Raw genomic sequence first — 25,608 nt, 5'->3', positions numbered from 1 at the left:
TAATTATCTAGAATATATAAGGCACCAGTATGTAGAATATATAGTGAACCCTCAAAACTCAACAGGCCAAAAAACAAAAAAATAACCAAACAATCCAACTAGAAAATGGGTAAAAGACATAAATAGACATTTCACTGAAGATATGCAGATGGTAAAGAAGCACATGAGAAGATGTCCAGTATCATTGGCCATTAGAGAAATGCAAATTAAAGCCATAACACACCTATCAGAATGGCTAAAGTAGAAATTAGTGATAGCACCAAATTCTGGCAAGGATGCAGAGAAACTGGATTCTGATCATTCATACGTTGCTGGTGGGTATGTAAAATGGTACGGCCACTCTAGAACACGGTTTGTCAGTTTCTTAAAAAGAATTAAACGTACTACTACCACACGACCCAGCAATTGCATTCCTTGGCATTTATTTATCCCAGAGGAATGAAAACTTATGTTCACACAGAAACCTGTACACAAATGTTTATAGCAGCTTTATCGGTACTAGACAACCGGAAACAACCCGGATGTCCTTTGATGGGTGAATGGTTAAACAAACGGTAGTACATTCCTCTCATGGAATATTACTCAGCAATAAAAGGAACCAACTGTTGATACGGGCAGCAACCTAGATGAATCTATGGAGAATTATGCTTAGTGGAAAAAGCCAACTCAAAAAGGTTATATGACATACAATTCCATTTGTATAATATCCTAGACATAAAATTATAGAGATGGAGAACAGAGTAGTGGTAGTTGGGGTGAGAAGAGGGTGGGGTGAGGAGGAGTGGCAGTGGCTATAAAAGGGCAACTCGAGGATCCCCGTGGGGATAGAATGTTCGTTATCTTGATTGTGTCAAGGTCAGTACCATTCTTGTGATATCGTTCTAGAGTTTTGTACGAAATAACCATTTGGGGAACTGGGGGAAGGATATTATTTTTTACACCTGCATATGACTTTATCTCAAATTAATCCACTCACTCATCGCATAATAAAAAGTTTAATTTTTAAAACATAGTTGAATGCAATTTTTAAAAATTTCAAGTCATAAAAAATTGGTGTTTGATGAAAAATGAGCCGTTCTCTCATACCTCATTCCTCCCCTCCGTGTGTCCCCTCCCTCAAGTCAAGCCCCCAGTGCTAGTTACCACATTGTTTTTCACAGTTGTATAGACTTCTGACTGAATTGCTCTGGATATTTCAGAATAGGCTGCTGCTTAAATAACAAGGACAAAATTAGGGCTTTCAACCCGTTTGACTATCTTTGTTCCAGCGGTTTGTCCCTGTCTCCCACGAGGCAGCTGTGGGGCTGGGTCCCATCTCTCAGTTCCTTGGAGACACAGTGGCTGACGGCCTGTGTCAGGGCCTGGCCCAGCTTGTAACATGCGTGTGTAAACCCGTGACAGGAATTGAGCCCACTGGAAACATGGTGAAGCAGCCAGCCAAGTTCACCGTGGACACCATCAGTGCTGGGCAAGGAGACCTGATGGTGTTTGTTGAGGACCCAGAAGGCAACAAAGAAGAGGTATGTTGGAGGATGCTGCCTGCCCTGTCCAGCATCCCATGGAGCTTTTGGGGCTTGTGACACAGCCACGGACTGTGCCTCCATTTTCCTCATTAAAACTCACGACAAGCACTGTTTTTTACCAAAGGGATCTTGAGGCTTACAGCAGTTAAAATAACCTCTCTGAGGGCTGTGCCTTGAAAAATAACATAGGGGCTGGCCCCACAGCCAAGTAGTTAAGTTTGCATGCTCCGCTTCAGTGGCCTGCTTCAGATCCTGGGTGTGGACCTAGCACCGCTCATCAGGCCCTGCTGTGGCGGCATCTCGCATAGAAGAACTAGAATGACTTACAACTAGGATATGCAACTATGTGTTGGGGCTTTGGGCAGAAAAGAAAGAAAGAGGAAGATTGGCAACAGATCTTAGCTCAGGGCCAATCTAAAAAAAAAAAAGGAAAATAATATAAATTGATACCCAAGGACACAATGTTTAATAAAATAAAGGATACTTTGGATTTTTGGATTTAGCAAAGTTCTTATTAGTTGAGGTTTTAGATACCAGTGGCCAGAATAACGAAGTGATTCTTGCCCTACTCTCTTCCCACACTGACCATCCTTTGGTTTCTCCCTCAGGGCTTTTGCACATGCTGTTCTCTCAGTCCACTTATCTTCTTAAGATCATATTTTATTCCTAGTGCTCAGCACCATCTGAAATTTTAAGTTTCTCCCCCTAGGGCAGGGATTGTGCCTGATTCATTCATTGTTTTATTTTTGGTAACTGACACTGGGCCCGGCATTTCGTAACTCTCAATAACTACTGAGCCAATAAAGGTTTACGTTACCTGCCTCATTTTCTCTCTTGTCTGGAGAGTTCCAGCCCTGAAAGAGTGGAGAGTCCTGACTTGGTTATACCTTTGTGCTATGTGATTTTGTGCCTGTGACTTCAGGCTGCTTCTCCCCTGGGATGTCTGGCAGGAGTGGGTGGGACAGGAAATAGTCAGTGCCTTCAGGGTCCTGACCTGGCAGCTCGCTTCAGGACTTCAGCTGGCACAGCATGCTCTTTACTCACGCTTAGCACCTTCTCTAACTGTTGGTCATCTTCCCTCCTAGGCACAAGTGACCCCAGCCAACGACAAGAACAAGACGTACTCTGTGGAGTACCTGCCGAAGGTCACTGGGCTGCACAAAGTAAGATGGGGTGTCGTTGCCCGCGCTTGTGCTGCTCTTCTGGGCTTGCTTCCATGTGTATGGAAGGAGGATATCTCTGGAGGAAGAGTGGATTTCTTAAGTTAACTTTGATTTTCCTTTCTGATTATGAAAGTATCTTTGCTCATTGTAGAAGATTTGGGATCTGTGTGAATCAGGCTTGAGACGTTAACTAACATATCGAGATTGAATTCCACTAAGTTCTTTGCAATGTCATAAGATAATTCTAACTCCACCTAGGCCATGGAGTGATATGCCTGGTGTATAGAAGCTAAGCAGTGGGCTCTTTGTCTTTAATGCTTCCTTAAGTATTCCCCATCGAGGTGCTCTGGAGGATCTGTCAGCCCTGAAGCCTGAGCTCCACTATAGTGGAGGCCAGCGGCCCACCCATGCGCCTGGAGAAATGATAGGAATCCAGCCCCCAGGCCCTTTGTCTCAGCAACATTTTGAATTCTGTTTGAGTTGGTGTCCAACTAGTTGGCCTGTAGGATGGGCACTAAGTGAGTCTTGCAGGAGGGTGGGGTGATCCAGGAGTGAGCCCTTCATTGCAAGAAAGCCTCAACAGCACACACAGGCCAATCCCCAGGTACAATGCCAAAACTTCAAAACATGGACCATACGTACCACCTTGAGTTTTAGTGAACACCTGGAACCATGGCTGTAGATTCCTCTCATACCCTTAGAACATCATGAATTTGGGGAAAAAAATCTCTAAGGGAGCATTTATGATGTAATTAATTCATATGAAACCCAACCCCATATCCTTGAAAAATTTAAAAAATGAGAACTCTGGCTCAAGTTTTAGATGGAAATCTGTATTTTATCTCAAATCTGTGTATTTGAGAATGATCTTGGTCCCTTGAAAAATACTTTGACTCTGGGTTTGAAATTCTGGAACTGTGCGTTATGTTCTGGGGGACAGTGGCCCCTTCTGCAGTTGCCTTAAAGGGTCCAATGTCTAGAGATTCAAGTAAACGTCTTGTTCATAGACTACTAGAGAGACTAAGCCTTCTGATAGCAGCATTTTTAGTTTGCTAAAGGCATAATGCCCCGGGCCCACCCCATCCATATGGCTGATGGGGCCAGGTGGGAGTCCCATTCAGGCCACTTAACCAGGGCTCGTGGTTCCAGCTTCCTTTGTGTGGATAGTCAGGAGAGAAGAGAAGAATGTCGATGCATGTGACTTGATATATTGGTCGTGCTGGGCAGGGAGAAGTGGTTATATCTCACCTGTCCGTCACTTGTAGGTCACAGTCCTCTTTGCAGGACAGCACATATCCAAGAGCCCATTTGAAGTGAATGTTGACAAGGCCCATGGAGACGCCAGCAAAGTCACTGCGAAAGGCCCAGGCTTGGAAGCTACAGGGAACATCGCCAATAAGCCCACCTACTTTGACATCTACACGGCAGGTGATGTGCCTCTCCTCCATGGATCAGGCCAAAGCCTGAGAGAATCCTCAGGAATCCGAAGATTTTGGATGCCTGACCTTTCGTCTTTTAAATCGAACAACCAACAGCAAAAATAGCTTTTTAAAATGTTTTATATTTTTAGGTTTTTCAAAAACAGCTTCTCTAAAATCTTACATTCAATCTCGACTTTGATTACTAGTCATTAATCAGTTTCTGTACACATTTCTGATATGACTAAATAAGTGTTTCAAAGAAACTGAGTTTTAAGAATCATGTACTAGACCAAATTCTACAAGGTCCTATTGGGGAGGGGGATTAAGAAAAAGAAAGAATAAGACACAATTCTTGAATTGTTAGCTTTCTTTCCAATGTAAAAAAATCTAGAAAATAGAGAATGAGAAAAGGGCAAAAGTTCAGCCATGACCTCTGCCCTCCCAAGAAAACAATTGCTAACGAACGTCTTGGTGTGGACCTTCTGAGTGCCTCTGTCTCCTGTGGTTTGCATTTTGTACCTGCTTTTGCACTCAGCAGCAGTGAGCTTTCTGAGAGAATGATGGGCGGCTCACGGAATGTTCCATCTCATAGGTGCTGGCGTGGGTGACATTGGTGTTGAGGTGGAGGATCCTCAGGGGAAGAACACCGTGGAGTTGCTTGTGGAAGACAAAGGAAACCAGGTGTATCGATGTGTGTACAAGCCAGTGCAACCTGGCCCCCACGTAATCAAGGTCTCCTTCGCTGGGGACACCATTCCCAAGAGTCCCTTTGTTGTGCAGGTTGGGGAAGGTGAGTGCTGGGGTGACCAATTCTTCTGCTTCTAGCATTAAGGCTGACTGTGCTCCAGGCTGGGCTCTGAGGCCAGGAGAATAGTCAGGGCCCAGCAGTGAACTCATGCTTGTCTCCTTTCTGCCAGGGCCCCTTCGGCCAGAAGTAGCTTACTTTGTCCTCAAGATATTAATACTTGTATCCTTCTGTGAGCTGTGCAGTGACACAAGTGCTTTACTTGTATCAACTCATTTAATCCTCCCCAGAACACTCGTACAGGAGAGTTGTTATCCTTGCTGCGAGATGCCAGACTGAGGCTGTTTGAGGAGTTGGCGTCCGTGGCTGAGGTTAGCAGCAGTAACATTCCTGGTGCCCTGTGGCATCCACTGCTTGACCTTTACTGGCCGCCAGTCACTCAGCACGACTGCATCTCATCATCACACTAGCCTGTGTGTTCCAGGTGCTGTTAGTATCCGCAGTTTGCAAGGAGAGACACTGAGGTTTAGATAACTTAAGGTATCAGTGAGTATGGACTAGGCCTCAGTAGGAGTAGAGCCCAGGTCTCTGTTGACCCCTTAACCACGCTGCTAAACTCCTTCTGCACCCAGAAGAACACGTTTTTCTATAATGTCAGACTCTTTACTTCTGACTTTGTTGCTCCTTTTTTTTTTTTTGTTTGTTTGTTTTCCAACTCTGCTGCCCTTTCTAACCAGTACTTGCCTTTCCCTGTTCTGTCCTCCACATCTGCATCTGCAGACCTGGCTTCCTCTTCTGAATCCTGCCTCTGGGCCAGCCTGGACCCCGAAGCTGTTGGCTTCCTAGTTGAGAGCACTGGGCCAGAGGCACCTCTCTTGGTAAGGGCTGGTTGGGTGGGGCTTCTGTGCCAGTTCTTGGTGCTGCCTGCAGATGTCAGCTGGGCCTGTGCTGTTTGTGACCTTGGGAAATTACAATGCAGGTGTTATTACGACTTGTCCAGCCAGACCCCAAACCCACTGTCTAATTACATTTAAACATCTCTAAGACATCTCAAAATGATGGAGAACCTGGCAGTTTCCTTTAAACTCTTTAGCTCCATTTAGTGTTTATATGAACTGAGCAGTTACCCTTTTGATGTTGAGACTACTGCACATGTTCAGAATTTCCGTGAGTGTTTTTTTTTTTTAAGACACATTTAAACCCTTTGAGGGAAGTCTGTCATCCTGTTGTGACTTATCTCTGGTATGACCAACTTTTCTCCCCTTGACAAAGAAAAAAAATGAAACCAACATGTTCCTGAACAAACCTCTTTTTGATATAATGCAGGAAAAAATTTTGAACAGCTCTTCTAGTTCTAATGGTGTTTTCCGACTTCCTCTCACTCATGGTCTACCTTTTTCATTTCTGGCATATTGCTTCATCACTTGTACTATTTAGTATTTAATTGATAGAGTTTTTCTTTTGGTATACTAACCCTTCCTTCACTTAAATGCTTTTATATAAAAGAGAAGCTATATATCACTCTCACAATGGAAAACCAATGTCACTCGCCATACAGTGCCACCATAAACGTATGTTCATCCGTGAGCTACCTAGAATCATCTCCAGCTCCAAGGGTATGTGCGTTTCTCTTTGGGATGCAGTTGTTCGCCAAATAGCCAGCCAAGGACATTGAGGGAGGAGGAATTACTTTCCTTCTATGGAATAAAGAGTCTCGGTTTCTGGAGTCTGTGACCCCTAGTGTAAAGTGTCACGAGTGTATAGAGAGCTGTCAAATAAGCATTGTCAGATTTGGAAAGGAAAAGCCACTTAATAAGCAACAGAACATTTGACCCATTATTCTCCAATTTCTATACTTAAGGAGAAGGTTGCCCATGTTAGCAAAGAATTCCTGGAGTACAAGCATGTCTTTTATCAACCTTCAGACAAACCCCGTGGAACAGTAGCCTTGTGGATCTCTCATGTAAGGAATATTAGAAGCTGCGTTTGTCCTTAATTTTTAGACTTACAACTTTAGATTTTTTAACTAGATCCAGAAGTCAAATTAAGAGTGGTGTTTATTGCTAATTGTTGTGTTTATAGCTGCCCACATTCCAAAGGATCTTGTAACAGACAGCACTAAAATGTTTGTCTACCTTGGCCAAAGTGGGGCTGAACTGGTCTCTTTTTGAGCTATCCTCTGGCTCTTCTTGTGGAAGACAACAATATTTAGACTTTTAAAAATGGCTTACCCAAAGTTTGGAACCTGGTGAGATGTTTTCAAGCGCTACATTTTCCAAGTAGACTTGAAAAAGTCCAGTCTTTCCAATTACTGGGCCCTTGAGTGTGGCAATGAGGTTTGAATGATGTCCAGCACTAGATCTTAACTCTCCTTCACCACTGAGAGGATAAACACCAGAATTCAGGGGGTACCAGGAGCCCAGCAAATCCATGCTGTGCTCTTCTGCTTTCTTCGCCAAAGTAACTTTCCCCTAGTCCCTCTGTGATGTGGCTGGACAATGTTATGTTGTGTCCTTATTTGCTAGCCTGGTGTGCTCTCTGAACAAGACCGCTGGTCTCGGGCAACTGCTGCATACTCTTTGTGCAAAGCAAACATTTTCTTGGCGGGTGGCTCCAAGTTACCTTGGCTTGCTCAACCCTGACTAAAGAATGAAAGGTTGAATTGATGTCGAAACTGTGCTTGCAGCCTGCAGTCCAAACGCCTGCCGGGCCAGTGGCCGAGGCCTGCAGCCCAAAGGCATCCGTATCCGGGAGACTGCAGACTTCAAGGTTGACACCAAAGCTGCCGGAAGTGGGGAGCTCGGCGTAACCGTGAAGGGTCCTAGTAAGTGTTCCTTTTATCCCTATCTCAGGTGTGATTTTGGCTAACTTTGTAGACACGGCGTATAGATTTCAACCCATGGCCAGTTCTGATCAGTGTATCCCAGAGAGCTGTCTCAAAGATTTGAGGCTGTCTGGGCTCCATGGGGAAGGAAGCAGTGATTGATTAGTAATGTCTGCCCTTGAATGCAGGTGGGAACAGTGGTCACTTGACAGCTTCACATTATATTAAGACTTCTGGGAGTGAAAAAAGCAGTGATGCACTGGAGTTTGGGAAATGCTGTCTTTGGAACAAACACCTGAAGTGGCCCATTTTTTATCTGAGAAAACCTAGGCTTAAAGAGGAAGGGTCTTGCCCTACGTCACACAGCTTATAAGCATCTGAGCTGGAATTCAAGCACAGTCTCCAAAGCCAGTAATTTCCCTACCATAGGTTACATTTTATAGACTATGAAATTATGTCAGGTACCTAATTACTATGATCAGTGCTTACAGAAGGAGAATAAAATTCCCTAAGAGTAAGTTTTCCTTGTAGATAAATGCCATTCATGGAGGGGCGGGTTGCACCCTGCAACTCATTCCTGCTCCTTCTTTTAGGAAGGGAGAGAGCAGGCACAGGGACGAGTAGCTCCCCTGTCCTCGAGCGTTCGCCGGAACAGATAAGCAGCTTGGCATTTCTAGTTGCAGGTGTAGCAGCCCTTGGCGGTTTCACTCCCATGCCTTGTGGTATCTTGAGCTTCCTGTGCCTGGACTGCTCTCACCCTCTGTGTTTCCAGCAGGCTAGGAGAGGGGTGTTCTGAGCTCCGGAAAGTTAATATTTGATCTCAGAGCACCAAGCTTCAGGGCAGGCTGTTCCCCAAGGGCAGCCAAGGTTCTAGACTGCCCAGACCTGGAAACCAAGCTGCTCTGGGGCTGCCCTCCCTCCTGGCTTGTTGCTACAGGAGCCAAGGAGGCATTTTTTTCTGACTTTGGATTCTTGCTTGACTAAATGTCTTTCCTGGCCAAACCTCAGGGCTCAACATAAAACAAGTTCCTGCCTGATGGCTTGCTCTGGAGTTTGTGGTGTAGCATCTAAAACCTGTCCTGTCATACACAGCATACAAGAGATTTCTTGCTTTCGTTGTCCGGCATTAGTTGAAAAAGATATGCTGGGACACTAACCTGAAACTCATGCCAAATACTCATAAAGGTTCATTCCCTCCCCAGTTTTTGTGGGCGGCTAAGATGGGTAGCTATGGTCATTGAGAAAAATTGAGATGTGACTAGATTAATCTTTAGACAGACCCAGGAGATTCAGGATCTCATACCCCCCTCATAGCTGAGAGAACTTTCTAAAGCCAGTTAGCTGGGAAATCTTCCATTTCCCCATACTTTAAAGTAGGGATGGATCTATTTTCAGCTTTGTGGTAATCTCCCAGGTTTTGGGGGCCCCCATATTTTGAGGCAGCCTGCTTAGTTTTCCTATGTGGCTTATGTTTTGTAGATATTGCTGTCTTTCTGTTCTTGCCTTTTTTTCCCTTTTTGGTGAGGAAGATTCACCCTGAGCTAACATCCGTTGCCAGTCCTCCTCCCTTTTTCTGCTTGAGAAAGGTTAGCCCTGAGCTAACATCTGTGCCTCTTCCTCCACTTTGTACGCGGGACACCTCCACATTATGGCTGTTGAGTAGAGCAGGTCCGTGCCCGGGATCTGAATCCGCGAACCTGGGCTGCCGAAGGGGGGTGCATGGAACTTTAACCACTCGGCCACGGAGCCAGCCCCTATTCTTGCCTTTTAAATTCTCGTTCTGAGCCTGGGATTGCACTGGAAAGATGACGTGCTTCCTTCCTGCAGAGGGTCTGGAGGAGCTGGTGAAGCAGAAAGGCTTTCTGGATGGAGTCTATGCATTTGAATATTACCCCAGCACCCCGGGGAAATACAGCATCGCCATCACGTGGGGGGGACACCACATTCCAAAGAGGTGAGTCTCCAGCTGGAGTTCTGTCTTCTGCCTGAGGTATGCTCAGTTCAGGGCAGGCTCACGGTGGCTGCTTCCTGGGCTGCAGAAAAGAATGAGATTGGCTTTGTTGAAAACCTTTTTTTTTTTCAGAGCAGAACAGACATTTGGCCTGTTCTCAAAAGCACCAGAAAGTCACTGTGGTTTCAGCTGCATTGCTTTAAATCAAATGCTGGCGGTTTGGGGCTGGTGGGAGGCCGGGAAGCCAGGAGCAGTAATAGCAAATGGGCTGTGTATACACCCTTATGTAAACTGAGATTCTCTTTCTCTCAGTGTGTGCCTCTGTTCAGCAATGCCATGGGGGTAAAATCTGCTGTGGTTTACATTAAGATCCTCTACGTGAGTATAGTCAGGATCCAAGGGACGCTGCCTCCAGCTTTGCCTTGTGGGCGTTGCAGTTGCCCTCCCTCCCATTCACGTGCTTTCCAGCTCCCCTGGGGGCAACTTTAAACTCTGAATTAATTCATTTTACCTTGAGAAACATCTGGGCGTTAGAGGGTTCTGAGAATCTAAGTAAACTTTCTAAAATCTCCTGTCTAAAGTTAAAGCACATTTATTCATGTATGAGATAAAGCCTATTCAACCTTGTTTTCTTGTTATAGCATAAGCAGGATATGGAAAAATACGCACTTTCATACTTGCCAGGGCTCACAGTCTGGTGAGCACTGCTCACAAAAGGTAAATGACCAGAAGGATAATGCAAGGCACTACGGCTTGAGTGCCAACCCAGTGGCCACCTGAGCACCCCAAGGCAGCTGCATTACATTATATTGTTGACATAACAATGGTTGTTGGGGGACCTGCGTGGAGAAAGGGCTTGGCTGGAGATTGGGGTGCAGGTAAAAGGACCAGGCAAGTAGAAAGAATATGTGTATACAGCTTATGGCTGTAGTTATTGGCCCTTTCTTTGCTCTTCTTTAGACTTCCGTTCCTTTTCTTCTAGCCCTTTTGAAGTTCAAGTTGGTCCTGAAGCAGGCATGCAGAAAGTCCGCGCCTGGGGCCCTGGCCTCCATGGCGGGATTGTTGGGCGCTCAGCGGACTTCGTGGTGGAGTCCGTTGGCTCTGAAGTGGGGTCTCTGGGTAAGTGGAAGGAGCTGACCCACAGCTTCTCAGGGGCTGAGATTACAGGGTGCCTGGGCCAGGTGTCAGGCTGTGTGTTGGGGCCTCCTCTGAGCCTTACCACCATTAGCCTCCTGGCCTCATGACCATCTGAGGCTGCCTCTGGATACTGCTGTGGAATTGCAATTCCTGTTTTCCTCCTACCCTTCCAGTTGCCCTCTCCCTCTGGCACCAGCATTCCTGTATCCACTAGACCTCCAGGGCGGAGGCCTTCTATGGATGTTATGCCTCAAACAGTGCCTGAAACATGGTAGGCACTTAGCAAATATTGTTGACCGATCCTGCATTTTGCTGAAATTAGGAATTCAGGAAGTAAATATTCTTTGGAGCATAACTGAGTATATTTTAAATAAGCATCTGAGATATATATATATATATATGATCATTTTAGATCAGTGGTCAGTACTGATCTCTCTATAAAGGACCAGATAGCAAATACTTAAGTATTGTGGGTGATATTCTTTCTGTTGCAGCTGTTCAACTCTACCATTGTAGCGTGAAAGCAGCCATAGAAAATATATAAGCAAAGGAGCATGGCTATGTTCCAGGAAATCCTTATTCACAAAAACGGGCAGTGGGTCAGATTTGACCTACCAACCATAGTTTAATGACCTCTGTTTTAGGTAATAGAAATAAGCAAGGAGGGAAAAATAGGAAATCACGTTTAATTTTTCCTTCTGGAGAGATAATAAACATCTTGCTATATCCTTGTAGACTAGAGATAATATTAAACCTTTTGGTATATCATTCCAGACTTTTTTCTGTATGTACACATACAGATATTGATCTGCCATAAAAACTATCTGGGGGAAGTCTTTATATCTTTCTGCCTCAGATAACTAGAGGCTATGTCTTGATTTTCCATGGCTTCCATGGAATTCCATTACATGGATATATCTACCATTAGGCTCTCCAGTTATTTCCAGGGTTTTGCTATAAAAACAGTGCTGAATGCATATCCTTGTATGTAACTGTTTATACATATCCTTGGTTATTTCCTTCAGATAAAAGCCCAGAAATGCATTTGGTGGGGCAAAGGATGGACATTTTCTAAGGCTCTTGGCACGTGTTGCTATATTGCCAACAAAAAGGTTTGCTGAATGACCTTCCTTGTTACATGATATATATATATATAAAAAAATGAAGTATACAATCCAACCTTCCACCTCTAGTGAAGACTCAATAGGCTTGATTTTATGGGAAAGGGACACAAACAGATTTCAATCTTATGGCCAATACTTGGCTTTCAGGGAGGCAGAGAGAGTAAGTTGGTAGTAACATAGCATAGGTACTTTCAACCATGTAACCAGGGGCCCTCCCACCCCCAGGGTTTGCCATTGAAGGCCCCTCCCAGGCGAAGATTGAGTATGACGACCAGAATGATGGATCGTGTGATGTCAAGTACTGGCCCAAGGAGCCCGGTGAATATGCTGTTCACATCATGTGTGACGACGAGGACATCAAGGACAGTCCATACATGGCTTTCATCCACCCGGCCACGGGAGACTACAACCCGGATCTGGTGAATCAGCTTGTGTTTCTGTCCTGTCTTCCTGGCACTCTCCCCGGGGCCTAAACTGTTGCCTTAAGCAGCATGTTGAGAGATGGCACAGAGGAGCCATTTAGAGCTTAGGAAGGAAATAGGCCTGCACTGGAATCCTGGTAGTACTGCTTAGTACTTTTCTAACACTGGGCAAGTAACTTACCTCTCTGACTCTTGCTGTCTTACTTTATAAAATGGGAATGGTAATAGTGTCTGCTTCCCAGAGTTTCTGTGATGATTCGAGGAGGTCATAGGGAAAAAGACAGCCCTTAGCCCAGTGCCTGGCCCACATAGCTCCATTAGCTGCTATTTTCTTGCAACCTAGAGCATCATGTTTCCATCTTGCCATTTTCTGTAGTTACTGTTTCAGGGTGCTCCAGGGGCCAGCCCAGTGGCATAATGGTTAAGCTCACAAATTCCACTTCGGGGGCCTGGAGTTCACAGGTTTGGATCCCAGGTGTGGACCTAAATAGTGCTCATCAAGCCATGCTGTGGCAGCATCCCACATACAAAATAGAGGAAGATTGGCACAGGTGTTAGCTCAGTGACAATCTTCCTCAAGCAAAAAGAGGAAGATTGGCAACAGATTTTAGCTCAGGGCCAGCCTTCCTCACCAAAAAATAAAAAATAAATAAAATGGGAAAAGTATCTGACCATTTACAAAAAAAAGAAAAGGTACTCCATAGATAAAGGGGTTTTTTTCCTCCCCAGCTTGCCTCTCTTAAATTGGAGCAGTGTTTGCAGTGTTTCCAAGAGCTTCTCTCAAACCTTTAGCAGGCTGATTACCATCAACTCTGAGCCAGCCTGGCCAACAGGAGTCTCCCACACCCTCTTGGCCCACGTGGGCAGCTGTCCACAGGCTGATGTCAGTCCGGGCTGGTAGCTACCCCTCTTTAGCCAACTGCTGGTTCTTTGCTCTCGGTGGGCTGCAAACTTTTAGAATGTTGTCTGTGGTAAAAGTTCTGAGTCCCCTCAAATTGGGAACATTGAAACTGGGCATGGTTGGAGGTCCCTGCCCTAGGTACTAGAAGTTCTCTATGTCAGCTCAGAATAAAGCAGGGAGCTCAAATAAAGTTTGAGGCCTGGTGTAAGAGCGTTTTCTCTCATGAGAGGTTAATGATACTGTTTTTTATTTTCAAGTTGCAACCTACTTTAGCATTTTCCTTCCATAACCATCCAGTCACATAGGTGCTGTGAAGCCAAACACAAATTGTTTTGTTCTTCCCCTATTTGCTGGTCACCAGTCTTCCTATAGGGGATTAGTTGGGGCGTTACACAGAAAGAGAATCATTATTGGCCCTTTACCCTAGGTCCGAGCATACGGGCCGGGTTTGGAGAAATCTGGCTGTATAGTCAACAACCTGGCCGAGTTCACCGTGGATCCTAAGGATGCTGGAAAAGCTCCCTTAAAGATTTTTGCTCAGGTAAGTTTCCAGGGGCCACCTGTGCAGGTAATTGGCAAGTGACAACATCCGACAGTATAATGGCAAGTTGCTCAGTCTATCTGATCCTCAGTTTTCCTTATCTACACATTGGGAATTTTTATTATTCATGGGGTTATGTGAGGATTAAATGAAATTCTAACATGTTAAGCAGGGTGCTTTTTTCATCTTTATGATTTGTATTCTATGGAAGCAAGGCTTGATTGTTTCAGATTTCCCTGTAGATGTCTTTTGGTGTGACTGAAGCTACCTAAGCCATGATGGGAGGTTTCTAAACAAGGATTTATTAAATATGTTTATCTAATTTAATTGAATTTGGCCAAAGGATTTAAATGCAGAAATTGAAATTAAGAAGGATTGAGTGGCCATGGCTTTCTTTTTGGGCCATTTGCTCTTAATAATTAAAAATAAATAAATGCATGTAGTATTTTATCACCTCGTGGTCGTTGTATTGTGAGAACATGGCATATTATAGTTGCTCCATGAAGTTTTGTTGGATGAGAGCATGGTGACTTGGTTGTCTTGGGAGGCCATGGTGGACCTGCTTGATGGAGACAGTGTGAGGACCAGCTCTGTTCTTAGCCCCTGCTCTTTTGCAGGACGGGGAAGGCCAGCCCATCGACATCCAGATGAAGAGCCGGATGGATGGCACATATGCCTGCTCGTATACCCCAGTTAAGGCCATCAAGCACACCATTGCTGTGGTCTGGGGAGGTGTGAACATCCCACACAGCCCTTACAGGGTAGGTTATCAGGTGGAATCCTGGCCATTGTATGAAAAAGCCCAGTCCTGCGGCAGATCTGGGCTACATGCCTGATGGCCAAGGCAGATATATGGAAAGAACCCATCCTTGGTGGGCCTTGAAAGATGAAATGGCCTGAAGAGCAGAGTGCTCTAGATTGTACAAAAGGACTGTTTCTGACAATGTTAACTAACAATATTTTACTGAGTCCAAGTGGAGGAGCACTTGATTACAACTTCCTCCATGTCCTCTCTAGGTCAACATCGGGCAGGGTAGCCATCCACAGAAGGTCAAAGTATTTGGGCCAGGCGTGGAGAGAAGTGGACTGAAGGCGAATGAGCCTACTCACTTCACAGTGGACTGTACTGAGGCTGGGGAAGGTGAGAGGGGGCTTCACCCAACACACCGATTGCTGCTCCTTGGGGAAGAGAGTTCTTTTCGTAAGGTTTCAAGGGCAGTGAACTTTGAACCAGGAAATAGTCCACCTGAATAGGTAATTATTCATCTAATGAGCCTCTGTGTCAGTTGCTTGGTGATATCTTTGCTAATCTTCCATCCCTTCTTCAAAACCCTGACTTCCTACCATCCCTTTCTCAGGTTTCTTCCTGGAAACTACTCACTTGCTTATTTTGGGTGTTCACCTGAGCTGGAAGTGATTGCCCGGGACATGCTGTTTCTTGTAAACTGGTGCTAATAAGCTGGTCTGTTCCAGGTGATGTCAGCGTTGGCATTAAATGTGATGCCCGGGTGTTAAGTGAGGATGAGGAAGACGTGGATTTTGACATTATTCACAACGCCAACGACACGTTTACAGTCAAATATGTGCCTCCTGCTGCTGGGCGATATACTATCAAAGTTCTCTTTGCGTCTGAGGTGTGTGTTTGGGCCGGATTCTTTCTGGCCACCTATGTGCATATTTCCTTTTGTTTTTTTAGCCACAGGGAAGGTGTCTTGAGAACTCTGCTCCATAGTTTTCCTCTCTGCTTCCTTAAAACCAAGAAGGGAAAAAAAAGCACTCGGAACTAAATTCTTACCACTTTCTAACAAGAGTGAGGCCCGGTGCATTCACTGGGTAAAGCAGTGCTCTGGAAAGAGACTGGCTTGTTATAAACTTTCATCAAGTTTTTGACTGAAACATGATTAACTTCTAGATGTGTTCTACTTCGACCCCTTTGAAGCAATGACTTTGGCCTCAGCCTTTAGAGGAGTTTTGAAGTCTCACATACAGTTCATATTTTTGTGTGATGGTGAAGATAGGGTGAGCAGTACCTGAAACAGTGGATAATGGAATCCTGATGATTCAAATTAACCTCACATAAAAATAGGGACCTCAGGAGGAAGTTCTGTGCCTGAAGGTGTTGTCTCGAGTTGGCTTCATCCAGTGAAGCTGTTCTGCCTTTATTCTGACAGTTGGCAATATTGTTTTTGAAGAATTATAACCATTTTGTTTCTGATCAATTCCTTGCATTCCCCGATCCTTAGCTCTCAGCTATGCTTGGAGGACATTTCCTTCCCCCCGATCCCGTATATTATTCTTATTTTTGGTTTTATTCTTGGTAGTATTTTTGCATCCTAAGTCCTCAACATTTGGTGTTAAAGGCTCAGAGTTTTCAGATTTATTTGTCAGAAACCTTCCTGTAGCTATGCAGAAAACAGGTCAAAGCCTGTGATGTCAGCCATCCAGGCATTCATAAGTGACTGATTATGGCCCTTACCTGATGCCAGAGTATGAAGACTTGGTCTCTGGTAACAGAGGTTTGCACACCACCCACTAAAGTCAAAGTTGTGCTGTGTGTTGAGCAGAAGGCTAAGCTCTGGCTGTTGCTTCAGGGGCTTTCCTCCTGAGACAGTGTTTCTGCTACAGGAAATCCCCGCCAGCCCTTTCAGAGTCAAAGTTGACCCTTCCCACGACGCCAGCAAGGTGAAGGCAGAGGGCCCGGGACTCACCAAATCAGGTAAGATGGCGTGTGTGTGGCGCCGGCCCAGAGGGCTTCTGCAGGCTAGTGGCAATGGGCGTGTTTGGTCCGGGGCCTCGAAGGGCTTATCTCCACTAAAGGCAGATATTCTTTCGGGGCTTCAGTTCGGCAGGGGCCGTGCTCCTGCCTGAGCTGTTGGCAGTGGCTGAGCACCGACCCTTGTCACTGGCTGCCGTGGTGGAGCTGGTGCTGATGAACCTGTCAAACCGGTTCTAAAAGTGAAACCACTCCAGTCAGGCCCGTCTCCTCACTTCACTTCGTGGCATATCCTTCCAGGTGTGGAAAACGGGAAACCAACCCACTTCACTGTCTACACCAAAGGGGCTGGGAAAGCCCCACTCAACGTGCAGTTCAGCGGCCCCCTTCCTGGCGACGCAGTGAAGGATTTGGATATCATTGATAATTACGACTACTCCCACACCGTTAAATACACACCCACCCAGCAGGTAGGGTCCTTCTCATCACTCGTCCGCCAGGCCCCATCCAGGCCCCCTTCCCCTCAGTGCTGTGCCCGGTCACTTTGGACATGAAGGATGTAATCTGTGCTCTGTCGAAGTGCTTCTCTGTGGGGGACGGCTCCTCGTGCCTTTCGCTCTGAACCTCTCTGGGAGCACTGACAAAAAGCCTGACTGGTTCTAACAGGACCGCCTGAAGGATTCCCCAAGAACAAGCAGGAAGCTAGCCTGTATCTCCCCAACCCAATCTCCCACCTCCATTTTTGGTCTTAGCAGGGAAACGCTGAGCTCTTGAAATTCAAGACCTAATATCTACCTCTCTCTTAGACATACGCTCCCATCCTTGCCCAGCTGCCTTTTAGTCTTTGATTAACCACTTACAGAGAAAGGATTGCCACACCTTTGTTTTTCCTTGCTGGCCCTTTTAGCTTAGTTTACCCTTTTAACAAGAGGTTTAGTAGAGTCTTTCTCAAAGACTTTTCTTAAAGAGCCAGGTCAGCCTTTTGTCCCTCAGGCCCAGAATACTATTTAGGCTCCAGATCGTCCCCCAAATGCAGGAATACAGATAGGATCTTGCCATCTAGGTTGCTTTGCTCTGATTATTTTAGGCAGTAAGAGCCTAAAAAACTACCCTTTTGTACGAATTCCTTTTTATTTGTTTAAATTTTTATTTTCCTTCATTTCCACGCCTCTGGGGTCTGGGGAGCAGATAACTCAGCAGAGAAGCCTGTCTGTTACTGCTTAAGCGTAGTGTTCTAAGCAGTTGTTCCAAACCTCTGAGATTCTTTCATTCTTGAGGAAAAGAGTCCCCCTGTGTGAAAAATACCTTCTGTAGGAGAAGAAGCATGATGCTTTCTGCAGAAATCTGGCTCAGCCCAGGCCCTCTCAGTGGGGAGCTGGCCAGAGTCTAGTGGGAAGAATGAGGGGGACAGTGAGGATGAAGGGATGGGGTGTGTGTCCCCTTGCACTGGGAGCTACACATCCTTAGAGATGGACTATCCACTGTGAGAACTTCCCTGGCAGTGGGAGGGGTTGTCTGGGGCAGAGTCTTGTGTGCCACATTACAAATGTGGCCTCCTAGCTCCATATGTGCTTCTTCCTGTGTTTTTTTTTTTTTCACCCTAATGATGGGTTCATTATTAGTAAAGGTAAAAGTAATACTTTTGTAGATAGAAAACCTTTTCTCATCAGACCACTGAATGCTAAGTAGGTAAGTATTTTCCTACGGTGGGAACCTTACCACTGGGAGTACTGGCTTGATGCCATCTCTGTTGCCAATTCTTCGCATTCCTTAGGAGAAGGTACCAGAAAGCGCAGCCACGCACACTGGTCAACATCACAAGGCCGTAGACTTCTAAAAACATTTTGAGACTCTTGCTTTGTCCTCTATCTAAATACCTTTTTGTGTTTTGGCTGAGCCGCTAGAAAGTAAATTGCGGGTGTCAGGATAGGCTCAGGTTTTGACCACACCCCAGAAAGGACTTCACTGCCCTAGATGGCCCACTGCCAGTCGAGGCAGAGGTGGAGGTGGGAAATGCATGTCCCGTTTTGTCACATTTGACATGAAGCTAGAGGAGCTCCAGTGGTGCAATTGGTTTTGCGCACGGTACTTATATGAAATGAAGCTAGTGTGGGAGGCTCCTTCTTTCAGAATGACCCCAAGGTCAAGTTCATCCAGTTTTCCGATAGCAGCAGGTTGAAGGGCTGTCGGCACGCTCAGTGGCTGAGCTTGGGGTAGTTTGTTCAAATGCTACCTGTCATAGGTCCAAGGAGCCTGGTAGAGTCTTGGTATCAGTCACAGCCTCTAGTGTGAGTGACACACAGGGTGCCTCTCCAGTTCTTCTTGGTTGTTGTTTAGAGTGACGTTTCCTACTTCATTATTTGGGATACTTGCAATTCTGCATCTTTCTGCATGTCCAAGAAAATAGATTAACTCTCTTCCTCTGGGATTGTGAGTTCCCCAAGGCTAGGATATCATGTCATATCTACATCTTTCCATCCCCGGCCTCGAGCGCAGGGGCTGATGCTGTAGGGGCACATATGGATTTATGGCCCAACAGGTGAATAAATGAAGTGGAGCCTCAACTCATAAGCAGAGACAATATGAGAACTTTGTAATCTGGTAGGAGAGGAGAGTGGGGCTGACACATCCTCCTTCTCCTTTGAGCTCTCTTTTCTGAAGAGCAGCGAATAGCTCAAGATTGGGTCAAATAAGCATGCCTTTTGAGCTGTGCTCTTGGGTGCAGTTAAGAGGCCTGGGTCAGCTCAGAAAGCCGTGCCCAACACAGAGGCAGGGACTACACTTTGAGGGCTGCCACCCACAAGCACACCTTGTCGTGATGATTTTAGGGAATAACAGGATGGAACTTTCTAGAAATGCAGCTGTTTGGTGTGTGTGGAAAGACTTAGGTGGGTCCTGGTTCAGGAGGAGCGCTTTGCCCTCCAAATGCAGACTGGGCTGCCCTGCCTGATTGCCGGCTCTTTGCCCCCTGACACCTGCAGGCTGCTGCTGTCCCCTGCAGGGTCTCTGAGTGATAACTTGCAGAAGCCTGCCTGCCCTGGGGACCAGTGATGGGTGTTGCTGGTTGGTCCTCTTCTTGTCGGAAGACAGTGGTCAGAGCTCTTTCTGCCTTGGTGGAGAGTGACTTGTTAGGTTGCAGCTTGAGGACTCTCCGAAAGGTCAAAGGCTTGAAATTACAGAAGAGAAATTATACAATGCCAGGTTTTCTGAGGATTTTGCCTTCTGTGCATTTGGTCGTCTGTGGCCTCAAGTGACTTCAGTTTCTCACCCTGAGCTCGCCCAAACAGAGTGGTTTGAGAAGCTAGTGGCGGCAACTCTATGACATACTGGGTCAGAGCCACTGGGAATTGAAAACTCCACATACTTCCGCCTTTGCAAAACCCCATGAGCTCACTGAGCCTCGGAGGATAACAGTCCCTACCTCAAAATGTTATTAATGCTGGTGGCCACAACTGTCACAGAGGTCTCTGCAGGAGGGGGCTGTGGTTGGCTCCCTTGGTCCTATCCTCACCTGAGCTTTCGGGTCAGGGTCTTATGTATGTGTGTTTTGCAGAATGAGATTAGGTTCCCAGTAGCATGTCGGGGAGAGAATACACCTGTCCTGCAGTCAGTGAAGTCTTTGTGAGAGGTGCCAGTGGTCACTGCTCACAGCCTCTGGGGAAAAAGCACAGTCCGTTCCTTGACTGGGGCCTCAGAGGAAACCTTAAAATGCTACAGGCCGTCGCAGGTGTAAATCTTGAAGCTTTCTTCCTCCCCTTGTTAGGTTATTTAAGGTAGAGTTAATTTCCTATCTGAGATTTTGTTTTGTTTTTTGTGACTGGTGATGAGAACCATACTTTCTTTTATGGGATGAGTGGGCTTAACCAAAAGAGGATTTTTCCCTCTCTCCTTTGGCATTCCAGAGAAGCAATCAGAAAACCTAGAGTGGGTGGTAGAGAAGGTTTTTCCAGGACCCTGGGTTAGCTGTGAGGCCTGAGTCCCCAAGGAGTCAGGGCCTTGGGGTCAAACTGAAGCTCAGGAAGAGCTGGCGTGTTGAGAATGCCGTGGTGGCTGGAGGAACAAATTGGTCCCTGCTCTGTTGAATCCGACCCATGTACATTTTACCATGAAATGTTACACCCTTGAGGCAGGGAGCCAGTTGGTTTTGTGTGCAGCGCTAATAAATCCTGGAAAATCAATTCGCCCTCCTTCATTGATGCAACCAGTTTTTTTCTCAGCTTTTTTCCCCCTGTCTTTATTACAAAAGGAATGTGAGAAAATATACACAGGCCAAAAGCTACACCCTTTTAACACTTGACCAGGGACAGCTTTCAGCAGGGGCTGAATCCCAGCCAGCCCGCCGATTCTTGCAGGGGAAGCTTCTCTCTGTCCCCCTTGCTTCTCTCCCTCCCACGTCCTCTTCTCTTATGCTTGGATGTTTGAGGTGAGGGAGATCTTAATCTACTGAGACAGCCGTGGGCTTTCATGGAGCCTTGGTTTGGAGGGAGAGGACTCAGCCGACCGTGGAGAGAGGAAGTCAGCAGCAAGTGGGCCACAAGTGGCCGGAGGAGAACAACTGTGGCACATGTGGCCATGCTGTGGCTCCGCAGCCATCAGGGTTGCTAGTGAGGGGGCCTAGGGGGCCTGCCAAGCCTACAGGCTCAATCTGCTTTCACACCAGCAGCTTTTCTTTCCTTGACATAGATGTGGGAGTGTAGACACTGCATGGTGGTCTTAGAACAGCTCCAGGTGAACCCTTGCAAATCCCTTTTGCAGACTGGTGACCTGAAATCTATTTGCAGGACATAGAAAAAAATAGTTTTCTTCAGTTAGAGGACCCCAGGCCCAGCTGCTTTACCCATGGCTGGGGTTGGGTGTGCGTTGGGTGGGCAGGTAATGTGGCAGAGCAGCTAGGACACAGGTTTGGGTGCCGTGGGTGTGAGGCCCGGGCTCTGACACTTACCAGGCTTATGACTTAGGGCAGGTGACTTTTCCTCTCTGAGCCACAGTTTCCTTTCCTGGAAAAATGGAGGTGACAGTGGGAACTGCCCCTTGGGATTATTTTGAGACTGAATTGGGAAAATGCTTAAAATAAGCACATAACACGTAATAGTGCTTTGGGGCACATAGTAAATGCTCCTTATGTTGTCCCTGTTGGTATTAGTTGCCTTCATTTTATCTGATTTCTTGGTCATTCTTGCCATGGGGTGGGAAGCTTAGAGAAAAATACCTGAGATGCTTTCTAAATCCACGAAGACAAGTACCCTGTGTCTTTGAGAAGAATGACAGATCTGGAAGGCAGGTTTACTCACCATGTCAGTATGTCCGTGCCGAAAGGTGACTTGGTTTCGTCTCTCGTCCCAGGGCAGCATGCAGGTTCTGGTTACCTACGGTGGTGATCCCATCCCTAAAAGCCCATTCACCGTGGGCGTTGCTGCGCCACTGGATCTGAGCAAGATAAAAATCAATGGACTGGAAAACAGTAAGTATGTGAAGGGAGGGGAGACGGGTCATTGAAGACCACCAGCTGGGCTGCCAGTTAGAGTCCCTTCAAAAGACAGTTCACAGAAAGCAAATTCTGCCTTAAGAGATGTTGCAGTTGACAGACTTGGGTTTGAATTAAGGCCATGCTGTGGAGGAGCTCTGTGGGCCTACCTGCCATTTACCCTCACCAGGCCCCAGTTTTCTCATTTGTACAGTGGGGATGGGATGGTCAAGAGTACTTACACTCGTGGGAATATTGTGAAAACCAAAGGAGCTAATTATTCAGGGGCTGGCACGTAGTCAGCCCTCAGTAACTGCTGGCATCGCAGTGAAATGTTTTCATTACAAAGAAAAGTTGGGACACATCACTTTCTGGTGAGTTTCTACTGTGCTAACTACCCTTGGCCGCTGAATCCACATTCCGATCAACAGTCAAGCATAACAGTCAACTCCCTGGCACTCAGAAATGACAACTACAATGCATCCCCCCCCCCGCCCCCATCCCAATATTCCTTTAGCTTGTTAGGTGTCTTATTAGTACAAGCTCATTTCATTTATGTTCAATCTTTCAATTTTTTAATTAGGGGGAATTTCACACATACAAAAGTGAAGACAATAACGTAATATGAACACTGATATACTTGTCACTCAGCTTGAGAAGTTCAACACATGATCATAAAATTATTTTTTTACACAAGTAATGCATAAATCCATTTTTCATCTAAAAACATCATAGTTAAGAGTAAATTCCATTCTAACCATCCCGTCTCCCTGTCCCTAGGGTTAGCCAAAGTTATTGATTCAGTTTGTATCCTTGCACACCGTCTTTCTGTACATACACATGTGCCAGCAGACCACATTTGGCAATGTTTATTTTGCATTAAAGTTATCCTGCTAGGCCCGTATGTCTTCAGCCTGCCTCTTTCCTTCAGCAGTGCATCTTGGAGAACATTCACACCTACATCCCCTTGTTGGCATTAGCTGCTGAGTGGCCACGGCCTGGCCGCACCTCAGTGACACACGTTCACCTGGTTTCAGGGTCATGTGGGGCTCAGTGTACCCCCAGGGCAGGCCTCTTGTTGCACCCATGTGATTTTCTCCAGGTCTTAGTGGGACCGTTGTGAGCGTCTTCACTGACCTATGACCCAAATGTACGAGTTGTGAATAAGGCCAGCTCCCCGGTCCGGGGACGCTGAATGAAGCAAGAGAGCTCCATGCCGGCTTTTGTGCCTGGGGGGCAGCAGCTCTGAGCATATGAACAGTCACAGTCCACCCCTCCACCTGTCCCCTCCAAGACACCAAGGGTTTCAACTCCAGACCGGGAAAAGCACAATGCCAATTAGGAAAAGCCTCCGTGCTTGTGGTTCGGCAGCGTTCATCTTGGCAAGCCTCGTGTTGCCCGAGTCAGGGTTTCCCTGGGTTGTGGTGGGGCCCCTGTGCTCCCAGTGCTTTTGTTTTGGTTCAAAGTCCTTTCCCTGTTTTTGTCAAATAAAACACATGGGTTTTCTGCAGCCGGCTTTGCAAAGACCTTTCAAATATCAGCATGGTACAAAGGGTCAGTTCTCAGGACTTGCTTCAGTGCCCCTGCCTTGGCCAGCTCTGTGACTTTGGCCTTCTCGGCTGTAGGATTAAATTTACTGCCAAGAATTGGTAAATAAAACATTGGCTTATGAGAATGTTTTGATATAAAGTTAACACCAAAAGTAAGCAAAGGAGAGAGGATAGTGTCAGATGATAACTTACTGGTCAGCAAAGCAGATTGTGGGGTCAAGGAAATTTAGGTTTGAGTCCCAGCTTTGAGATCTGCTGGATATGTAACCCTAGACAAGTTACTTAGCCTCTCTGAGCCTCAGTTTCCCCATCTGTTAAAGCCAGATTACTAATAAATAACCCATAGAGTTGTGGTGGCAATTAAAGGAGATGATCTGCTGTACTCATGCCCGGCATATAAAATGCATTCAGTAAGTGATGGCTATCATTATCATCATTAATTAGTAGTTGTTCCTGTACCAGTTGTTATTGAGGCCAAAATGCTGATTATTCGTACTCAGTCTTGCTTCTTATCCTCCGTTATCAGCTGTTGCTTGTTGTAGAGGCTGAGATAACTCCTTATGTCCAAGGAACTCGCATTTTTCTGCTCTTAGTTGTTCTTGCTGTTGAAAAGGGTCAGCTCATCACTTTGGCTCATTTGCCTTTTCCAGGAGTCGAGGTTGGGAAGGATCAAGAATTCGCCATTGACACAAAGGGGGCAGGGGGCCAGGGGAAGCTGGACGTTACGATCCTGAGCCCATCAAGGAAGGTCATGCCGTGTCTGGTGGCGCCCGTGGCGGGCCGGGAGAGCAGCACTGCCAAGTTCGTCCCTCGGGAGGAAGGGCTCTATGCTATAGACGTGACCTACGATGGACACCCTGTGCCCGGGAGCCCCTACGCAGTGGAGGCCTCGCTGCCACCTGATCCCTCCAAGGTCAGCTTTTGTTTTTATTCCAGAACTTGTCCCCTGTTGTCAAATGTAACACCGTAGTCCTTCTCTGATTCTACCTGAGAAAGACCTTTAGAAAATTGCTTTGTTATGAAAGTCAGTTCTCGATGGCCCATAGTTCTCTCTCCTACAGTCTGGCGTGAAGGGTCCCGTCAGCAGCTAGGTCCCAACCTGCTCCTCCTCTTGCTCTCTGGCTGGGAGGCTTTGGTGAGGGCTACCCCGTCCCTGAGTTCTCTTACTTCATTTGTTAGTGTAATAACAGTGCTTGCTTCAAAGTGAGCCTGTCAGGGGGAGGTGAGAGAGTCACTGGAGGCCTCAGCCTGGCGTCCGGCACACTGTGAGCCCACCCTGCAGAAGCTATAATAATGCAATAGGAAAATACGTTATTCTCATTATCGTCTTTTCCTATAACCCGCAATCAAGGGTTTTAGAGTATTTCCAGTGGTCTGAATTGCATGAATCCTGAGAAGTTGTCTTATTTGTTGAATCAGAAATGAAAGCCTTATCCTCTCCCTCTTTTAAAAACAGTTTAGTCCTTTTGTGTTTGTTTTTAATTTTTTTTATTAGATTTTATTTTTTAGAGCAGTTTTAGGTTCATAGTAAAATTGAGAGGAAGGCACAGAGATTTCCCTCATACCCCCTTCCCCACACATGCATCGCCTCCACGTTCTCACCATCCTCCAGCCCCAGAACGGTCCATTTGTTACAACTGATGAACCTACATTGACATCATTATCACTCAAAGTCCATAGTGTGTGTTAGGGTTCACACTTGGTGTTGTATGTTCTGTGGGTATGGGTTTGGACAAATGTATCGTGATATGTATCTACCATTGCAGTTTAATTTTTTATTGTGTGGAATTTGTTGAGGGAGCCAGAGCAAGAGTGAGGTCCATAAAGACATCTACGAGTGCTCAACCCAGGAAACCCATGTGTTTGTTACTGAACATTAGGTCTCCAACTCCAGTCCTGTGGTTCAGAAGAGCCGGGCGAGGCAGGGGAGAGGAAAGTCATGCCCTGTGCTTCAGAGGGCCATGCCTCTCTGCTCTGGTTTTCAGTGTTGAGTTCATAGCCATCTCCATTTCTTAACCATTAGCAGCATCGACTGCATTGTGGCTCTAACTCAGTGATGTGTGTGACACAAGTTAGGCCCAGGGAGAAGGACCACGTCATTGAGATGCACTTCAGTGCTGAGTGCAGGC

At 46.2% G+C, this 25,608-nt stretch overlaps 1 protein-coding gene across 4 annotated transcripts in view; it reads left to right on the top strand.

Annotated features, from left to right (window-relative positions):
* The window catches only part of FLNB (filamin B), a 133,165-nt gene that overhangs the window by 63,313 nt on the left and 44,244 nt on the right, over positions 1–25,608 (top strand). For all 4 annotated transcript variants that reach the window (XM_046664798.1, XM_046664789.1, XM_046664781.1 and 1 more), the window contains exons 5-20: positions 1,402–1,520; positions 2,609–2,686; positions 3,952–4,114; positions 4,700–4,897; positions 7,539–7,676; positions 9,504–9,630; positions 10,610–10,746; positions 12,114–12,307; positions 13,639–13,752; positions 14,370–14,513; positions 14,770–14,893; positions 15,226–15,386; positions 16,378–16,468; positions 16,766–16,935; positions 21,809–21,926; positions 24,130–24,392. In XM_046664798.1, the coding sequence (XP_046520754.1) occupies positions 1,402–1,520; positions 2,609–2,686; positions 3,952–4,114; positions 4,700–4,897; positions 7,539–7,676; positions 9,504–9,630; positions 10,610–10,746; positions 12,114–12,307; positions 13,639–13,752; positions 14,370–14,513; positions 14,770–14,893; positions 15,226–15,386; positions 16,378–16,468; positions 16,766–16,935; positions 21,809–21,926; positions 24,130–24,392 (2,339 nt within the window). The remainder of the gene's footprint in view (positions 1–1,401; positions 1,521–2,608; positions 2,687–3,951; positions 4,115–4,699; positions 4,898–7,538; positions 7,677–9,503; positions 9,631–10,609; positions 10,747–12,113; positions 12,308–13,638; positions 13,753–14,369; positions 14,514–14,769; positions 14,894–15,225; positions 15,387–16,377; positions 16,469–16,765; positions 16,936–21,808; positions 21,927–24,129; positions 24,393–25,608) is intronic.

Source organism: Equus quagga, chromosome 1, assembly GCF_021613505.1.
Source record: "Equus quagga isolate Etosha38 chromosome 1, UCLA_HA_Equagga_1.0, whole genome shotgun sequence".
Lineage (NCBI taxonomy): Eukaryota > Metazoa > Chordata > Mammalia > Perissodactyla > Equidae > Equus > Equus quagga.
Note: the sequence above shows the minus strand (reverse complement) of the source record. Positions and strands in the feature narration are given on the sequence as shown.